The 8,751-nt window shown below is 31.6% G+C and overlaps 1 protein-coding gene across 1 annotated transcript; it reads left to right on the top strand.

Moving 5' to 3' along the window:
- Positions 1 to 4,443: 4,443 nt before the first annotated feature.
- LOC124918233 (universal stress protein A-like protein) lies at positions 4,444 to 7,786 on the top strand. The gene is made up of 4 exons (XM_047458435.1): positions 4,444 to 4,724; positions 4,818 to 4,909; positions 5,018 to 5,136; positions 7,544 to 7,786. Exons 1-4 carry the CDS (start codon positions 4,508 to 4,510, stop codon positions 7,617 to 7,619), a joined length of 504 nt encoding a protein of 167 aa, XP_047314391.1. The 5' UTR covers positions 4,444 to 4,507; the 3' UTR covers positions 7,620 to 7,786.
- Positions 7,787 to 8,751: the final 965 nt, after the last annotated feature.

Here is an 8,751-nt window from a genome sequence, read left to right as displayed (position 1 = left end):
TTGCATTGGGCCTCCCAACTCTCGGGGTCGGCCCTACGTGTAAGATTGTTGGAAAAAGAGATGTATGTTTGGATACTAACACTTCGTGCAATCTACTTTTGAAGAATGTTCGACATGTTCCTAATATTCAGATGAATTTGATCTCCACTAGCATTCTTGATGATGAGGGCTATCATAGTCACTTTGGTGAAGGAAAATAGAAACTCACTAAGGGGTATTTGGTGGTAGTTAAAGGAATGAAAATTAGTTCTCTTTATGTGACATTGGTTAAGTCTTACGGGAGAGAAGCAAATACAATTATTGATTGTTCAGCACAATTTTGGCATAAGCGACTTGGTCACTTAAGTCAGAATGACATGCGAGTTATCTCCAAGACAATCGATCTTCAGGGCTTGAAGTCCACATATCTGAAGACATGCACAAATTGCTTATTTGGTAAGCAACATAGAGTTTCCTTCAAGAGTTTCTCTCCATCTAGGAAGCCCAATATCCTAGATATGGTTCACACAGACATATGTTTTATGGATTCCTTGACTTTAGGTGGTGCTCATTATTACATCACTTTTATCGATAATTGCTCAAGGAAGGTGTGGGCATATTGCTTGAAGACTAGGGATCAAGCATTGGATTACTTCTAGTTATTTCATGCTGAAGTGGAGAGAGAAACTGGGAAGAAGTTGAAATGTGTTCGTTCGGACAATGGTGGCGAATACAGAGGGCCATTTGTGGAATACTATAAAAGTCATGGGATCAAGCTTTTGAAGACTGTTCCAAAAACACCTCAACAGAATGGAGTCATAGAGAGGATGAACATTTCTATCAATGAGAGAACTTTGTGTATGTTGTCTCATGCTATGCTACCAAAATCCTTTTGGAGAGAGGCAATGAAGACATTGGTTGATATGATAAACCTTTCACCCTCAACTCCTTTAGATGGTGACGTTCCAGAAAGAGTTTGAGATATAAATACGTCTCTTATGATCACTTGAGAGTTTTTGGTTGTAAAGTATTTGTTCATGTTCCTCGAGATGAGAGACCTAAGCTTGATAGCAAGACGAGACAATGTATCTTTATTGGGTATGGCCATGGAGAATTTGGGTACCGATGTTGGGACCCGGTTAACAAGAAACTCATTAAAAACAGAGATGTGATATTCTTTATTGAAGACTTTGAGAAAAAAGAAAAGCCAAAGTCTACGGAGAAGGAATTGTCCGATAATGATAGGATTCGTACACCACAATCACAACCCAATGATGTGGGAAATGCCCAAGTTGAGGTTGATGAGATTCCTCTAGTTGATGTTGAGCCAACAAAGGAAGCTGGACAAGATGATGATAGTTCTCTAGTGCCATCTGATGATCATCATATTAGAAGATTTAGTAGACAACGACAACCTTCTAGTAGATATGCTCCAATGAGTATGTGATGTTGACTGATGGGAGAGAACTAGAAACCTATCAAGAAGTATTGTCTCATGAAAACAAGAACAAGTGGTCGGTGACAATGCAAGAAGATATAAATTCCTTTCAAGAGAACGAGGCTTGTGACTTGGTGAAACTTTTGAAAGGAAAGAAGACTTTGAAGAACAAGTGAGTATTCAAGTTGAAGCATTAAGAGAATATCTCACAACCTCAATACAAAGCAAGACTGGTTGTGAAAGGCTTTGGACAGAAAATGTGATTGATTTTGAAGAGATCTTCTCACCGGTTGTGAAGAGGTCATCCATCAGAGTTGTGTTAGCATTGGCTTATAGTCAAGGTTTGGAAATTGAACAATTGGATGTGAAGACTGCATTTCTCCATGGTGACTTGAAGGAAGATATCTATATGGAACAACCCGAGAGTTTCAAAGTTAAAGGTAAGAAGATCTTGTCTACAGGTTGAAGAAAAGCATGTACGGGCTCAAGCAAGCCCCTAGACAATGGTATGGAGATTTGAATCCTTCATGGAAGCAAATGGGTACAGTAAGACTACTTCTGATCATTGTATTTTCATCAAGAGATACGGCGTCGATGATTATGTTATTCTTCTGCTCTATGTTGCTGATTGTTGGTCAAAATATTACAAAAATTGAGAAGCTTAAAAGAGATTTGAACAAGTCTTTTACGATGAAGGATTTGGGTTCAGTGAAGCAGATCCTAGGCATGGAAATCACAAGAAACAGAAAAAATATAACACTTTGGCTATCACAAGAGAAGTACATTGAGAAGGTACTTGAGAGGTTTGCAATGAAAAATGCAAAGCCTGTTTCAGTTCCACTTGTAGGTCATTTCAAGTTGAGTTCTAAACAATGTCCTACAAGTGAGAAAGAGAAAGATGAGATGAAGAATGTACATCATACCTCTGTAGTTTGTAGTCTTATATATTCCATGGTATGTACCAGACCAGACATAACACACGCAGTTGGTGTTGTTAGTCAGTCTCTCTCCAATCTGGGAGAAGAACATTGGTTGACTATTAAGTAGATTCTCATATATCTTTGAGGATTTTCGAAAGTACATTTATGCTTCGGAAGAGATAATCTTGTTTTGGAAGGCTTTACAAATTCTAATATGGCGGGTGATGTTGATTCAAGAGATAATCCGTATCAGGTTTTTTGGTTACCTTTGTAGGCGGTGCTATTTCGTGGCAGTCAAGGTTACAAAAGTGTGTTGCTTTGTCTACTACAGAAGCTGAGTATATGGTATCTATCGAGGCATGTAAAGAGGTGTTGTGGATGAAGAAGTTCCTACAAGAGTTGGACCAAAAGCAAGAGAAGTTCACTTTATTTTACGACAGTCAAAGTGTCATTCATCTCTCGAAGAATTCAGCTTTTTATTCGAGATCCAAACACATCGACGTGAAATATCATTGGATACGTGATGTGTTTGAGGCAAAAGAGCTTAACTTGGAGAAGAATCATGCAAGTGAGAATGGTGCAGGTATGTTTACAAAGTCCTTGCCTAAGGACAAGTTTGAAGATTGTCGGGAGAGAGCGGGTTTATAGGAGCCCGCGAAGTTGCGCTGACGGGGGAGATTTGTTGGGGTCAGCTCAAATGATTTTGGGCTTGACCAAAAATAAAGTCCATTAGGACATTTCATTAATTAACACAAAAAAGAAGAGAAACGACTCTCTCTCTCAGATCTCTGCTCCCTCTCTTCCCTGTACACTCTGGTTTCTCTAGAGACACACTCCGATCAGCTTCCGACCAGCCTCCGACCAGTCGACCAGATTAGTTCGTGTAGAAGAGAAACCAGCCCTTCTTCTGTTCTTCTCTGATTAGTGGCTTTAGGCCATACACAATTTTTTTTGCCTCTGTTTTTGTTAGCCATCTTTGATGGTGATGATGATATATGTTATAATGACAAGTTAGGATGAGGTTATTTGATGTTCTTATTTGATTACCTTTAGACTTGTATTTGACAACACTTATATACACATTGATATAGTGGATATTTAAGTGGCCTAAGGGTCCCGTGGTTTTACCTTAATTGGGTTTTCCACGTAAGATCTTGGTGTCTTGTTTCTTTGATTGTTTGATTATTTGATGCTCAATTGAATTGGCTGCCCATTTGGTTATACAGAAAGGGAAAAGAAGTTTTAGGCCTTTGTTGTAGCTTGTCTAATTGGATTGCTAAATAGGTGCTTTTATTCGATTTCTCTAACATTTAGTTAGGTTCACGAGACTTCACGTCATGTGAATAACTTTTATCTTTTGGGGGTTATTAAATATTAATTTATTAATAAATATTAAACGATATTTTAAACAAACCTCTAACAAACATATTCGCGAGCCCATAAACAAGTTTTATAAATGAATATTTTCACGAACCTTTAAATGAACATGTTCGCGAGCTTAAACAAACATGTTTGCAAGGTGACGAACCGAATATCTAAAAATGTAGCTCGACTCATTTAAGTTTTCAAATTTTTAAACAAAATCGTCAAGAGAATGCAAAGACATTCGTTGCGAGATGCGTCGGATCGAAGACTTTTGGGATATGGAGCGGCTTGTCAGACGGAGTCCGATGAGGCGTTTTCAGTTTCTGGTACTTCCCGACTTGTCTTTCTAGTGTGCGACGAAAGGGAAACGCGCACTCACTCTAGCGCAGTCACTCTAACGGCATACCTTTTACATGATGGGTCAGTTTTAAGACTATCAAATGATTTCTTACCCGAGTTGAACTATATTCATTTACATAAATAGATAAGAAACTAGCTTTGACTTTATATAAATAAAGGATCAAACCATTTTTTCATATTTATCTTTTAAATAATAATCAGTCTTTTAAAAGTTATTAATATTTTTTTAAAATAATAATTATAATACTATCAAAATATATATATATATATATATATATATATATAATAATATAACTTTATAAAATTTATTTTATAAGAACAACTTTTTGGAATTTGTTTTTGGCCAAGAAAGTAAAATATGTGGTTCCAAGTTGGCCTTCAAAAACAAGTGAAAGCTTACAAGTGAGTGAGTGTGTTTTTGACTGACAGACAAAAGAGAGAGAAAATGGCATCCATTGAATCAAGCAAGAAAGTGATGGTAGCCATTGATGAAGCAGAAGCAAGTTATCACACCTTCATGTGGGTAATCAAGAATCTCCACGAATCCATCACCAATTCCGGAAACCCACTTCTTATCTTCTTCGCCCAACCCTCCGCCGCCACCAACAATGTCTTCGCCGCCTCTCTCGGCGGCGCTCGTATCTACAGTCCTCTCTCTTCAAGTTAATCACATATCTCTTTCTCTTTCTCTTTCTCTTTCAAGTTTCTATAATCAAGTTTTTATGTTTCTATTCTGACAAATTGATGAAACCCAGCTCACGATTGTAACAATTCTGTGGACGAAAAGAACAAGATAGTCGCTACCAAGATCTTGGAGAAGGCTAAGATTATCTGTGATGAATATAAGGTATTGTTTTTCAATAGATCTGACGAATTAAACCTAAAAATTGAATCTTTAATTCGATCTTTTATGGTCCTCAATTGAAGTACCTTGTTTGATTGTTTTTCTATGTAGATAAGTGCAGAAACAATTGTGGGTGTCGGAGATCCTAAGGAGGCTATATGCGAAGCTGTTAAAAAAAACGACATCACTTTACTTGTTATAGCTGGTGAAGAACAAGGAGCAGTCAAAAGGTATCTTTCTATCTTTCTTATTGTCAAATTTGTCAAATTGTTTTTAAAAGAGTGGTCTTTTAAGTTCATCTATCATGGATGAAATCAAGCATTAGAGTATATCTTATCATATAAGTTTGTTAATTTTTTTTTTATAAATTAAGTAAAATATTAAAAAAATAGTTTGTTGGGTTTTGGGTAATTTAATATTGTTTGGTATAAAGTTATAAAAAGTTGGGTTGTGTGTGAAAAGTGATATTTAATGAAAATATTTGTTTTAAAAAATAAATAGAATATATTTATATTTTATTGATGAAGCTATCATGTTAGAGATTATTGAATTATTTAAATAATATTGAAAAAAGTTAAACTAAAATATATATTTATTTATTGTCTAACCAACTCATCTTTTATTATTAGTGGGACTATTTTCCTTTTTAGTGGTCCTATAATGTTTTAATGTCTTTTATAAAAATAATGCATAAAAATAATGTATCTTATTGGTTAAGGTAATATAATAGTGTAATTTATAGAGCCACTAATTAGAACATTTAACCCTTTCTGAAAAAATTAAATAATAGATGATTCATGTTGGGGAAGAATTATTGAGCTTATATTTCATCATATTGGAATCTAATGTGATCTATAAAATTAATATTCATATTGATTTAAAAATTAATTTTTATACTAGATGAAATAAATATTCACATTATAGTCTAAATCATTATCTAGGCAATAATCTTATATAGAATGAAGAGACAAAAATAATTATATAAATTTATTAGGAATATAATTCTATATACTTTTATTCAAACATAAAATTCTATTCCAATTCTTATCAAATATAGGAATTTTTAATTAGCTATAATAATTAAATAAATTTTAACTAGTTCAAGTGTTAATTTTACTTATCCATACATATCTTAATAGAGATTGAACTAAGTTAATGACCAAATCTTTTTACTTTTTTTATTTTGCTACCATCATACTTAACACTAGGAGCTTGTTTGAACTTTTTTTATTTATTTATTTGAGTTTTAGTTAAAAAAAAAAATTTGTTTGACTTAAATTTTTTTTAAACTAGGTTTTTTAAAGTTTAATAACTATTTTATCCTCTAAATAGATAAGAGAAAAATATTAAATAAATAATATTTTGATAGATAAAATGTAAAAAGAAAAATATTGAGTTGGATAAATCTAAAAAAAAAATATATCAAACAAGCCTTAGTAGACTTAAAAGTTTTCTATCTATGAGCTTTGACATAAAAGTTTTGGTCAAAGTTCAAATATTTTTTTTCTTCACGATACTCTAGACTCATAAGAAGTTGAAAGATTCTTTAACTTAATAAATTTTTAATGGGAATTAAATTCATACATTGAGTTTTCCCCTCCCCCCCCCCCCCCCCCCAAAAAAAAAAAACATATACATTGAGTCTTTTAGGAAAGAGTACTTTAGACACTTCAATTATTCTAACTAGTTATAAAAGAAAACTTTATACTTGTTACCGGATGTTGAAAGAAAAGAAACAATTTAATTAGGGTGAAGCGTTTCTCATCCTTAAACATTAAACATTGTCGGTATTTTCTGTTTATGTGATTTCATTATTCCTCTTGGAAACTCGATTCGAATGGGACATCTTTGTGGCAGCTGAGTAACAAATAAAATTTAAAAAAAAAAAAAAGTAACATACTTGGAGAAATGTAATGTAACAATGGGGAAAGTTAGGTTTTCCAAGAAATATTGATGGACAGAGGGACCATATCTCCCTTAGAAAAACATATCCTTCGAGATCCTTCATGGGTCCCTAGCTAGGGAACCCTCTAGAGATTGGAGGCCTCTCGTGAGTGTAGGTGGAATATTTAGAGATTCTTTAATGTTTGGGAGATCTTCTCTAAACTATATTTGGATTTGTTTTGATATTTTATAATTTTTTATCTACTTTGAAATGTTTTTAATGTTTTTTATTTAAATTTGTGACAACTGTTTTTATGATTTTTTTTTGGCACAAAATTTGAATCATACGATGGAAATGATAGAAGTTTCTTAATATATAAAAAAAACTTTGTTCACAATTAGAATAGAATCCTACATTGAAAGATGATGAAAGTTAGAGAAGTTTTTTAGTATATAAAAGAAATTCTCTCCTCTTTAGTTTATTGCACTTAATATTGATATATTTTTTTCCTTATTAATTGATAGCCTTAGTGTTCGGAGACGTAAGCAACATTTTAGCCGAACTCCGTTATCAAATTTTGTCAACGTATTTTTTTTTCTTTTATTTCTATTAGGTTTTTCCAACAAGTTTCATTGAACTCGTTTAATTTGATGATCAAAATAGGATTTTGTCAAACTTTATGAATAAATGAATATATTCTCGCTTCACTCAAATTTTTTTTGAAATTTTAATAGAATGAATTATATATGTAGGGTTTTGACGTGGAGTGTGAGTAACTATTGTGTGCAGTATGCAAATTGCAATGTGCTCGTCGTCAAGAAGCCATAATAATAATAATAATCATGGATCATGCATGGATCAGATTCTAGTAAGTAGTAATAATTGTTTGTTGTTTGTTGTTTGTATTATTAATATGTAATTTGTTTTGGGTGGTATTAGAATCTGGAATGTCTTTGAGAAAAATCAAACAATAATGTACTATTTTTATTATATAACTAATCAAAATAAAAAAAAAATCAATAATTTGTTACGCTAAGGGCTTGTTTAGTATTAAATAATTTAAAAAACTTAAAATAGAGAAAAAAAATAATGATTTTGATTTTGATAAGGTAATAAATTTTTTTTATTACAAAGTCTTAAAATATATCTAAAAAAAATAAATAATAATTTTAAATATATAATATTTTAGTATTTTTATTAAAGAGATTTGATTATTAATGGGAAATGAAATAATATTTTTGTTTAGGGTTTTTTATAAGAGGAGTGATACAGGGAGGGAATTTAGTGAGGGAATTTGGTGAGGGAATGACGTGGCATCACCTTCATTTACTTTCATTGGTTGAAAAATGTAAAAGTGAGAGGAAAAAGAGAAAAAAAAGAAATTATTTGATTTTTTCAGCGAATAAGATTATGACACGTCATTCCCTCACCAAATTCCCTCGCCAAATTCCCTCACCTAATCATTTCTCTTTTTATAATAACCCAAACCAATGAACGCCGAACAATAAGTTTCTATTTTATATATATATATATATATATATATATATATATATATATATATATATATATATATATATATATATATATATATATATATATATATATATATATATATATATATATATAAGAAAAGTGATAATAGGAAAAATAATATAATCTTTTTTGGGTAAAAACAAACATTTGCTTTAATATAATTAAAATCTTCAAATGTAATTAATCAATTACATCGGAATGTTAATAGCAATACATAAATTTAATTTAATTATAATTCAACATCATTTAATAAAAGAAAAATAAATCAATGTTATGGATTATTAAAAAAAATTGATTGACAATGATTTTGAAGGGTGTGATATTAATATGTAATGATAAAATAAATTTTAATAAAAAATTATAATATATATTAATATTTTGATTAATTAATGAATATAAAAATGGAAATGGAGTGATTGAATTATTA

Source organism: Impatiens glandulifera, unplaced genomic scaffold, assembly GCF_907164915.1.
Source record: "Impatiens glandulifera unplaced genomic scaffold, dImpGla2.1, whole genome shotgun sequence".
Taxonomy (NCBI): Eukaryota; Viridiplantae; Streptophyta; class Magnoliopsida; order Ericales; family Balsaminaceae; genus Impatiens; species Impatiens glandulifera.
This window is presented reverse-complemented; position numbering and strand designations above follow the sequence as displayed.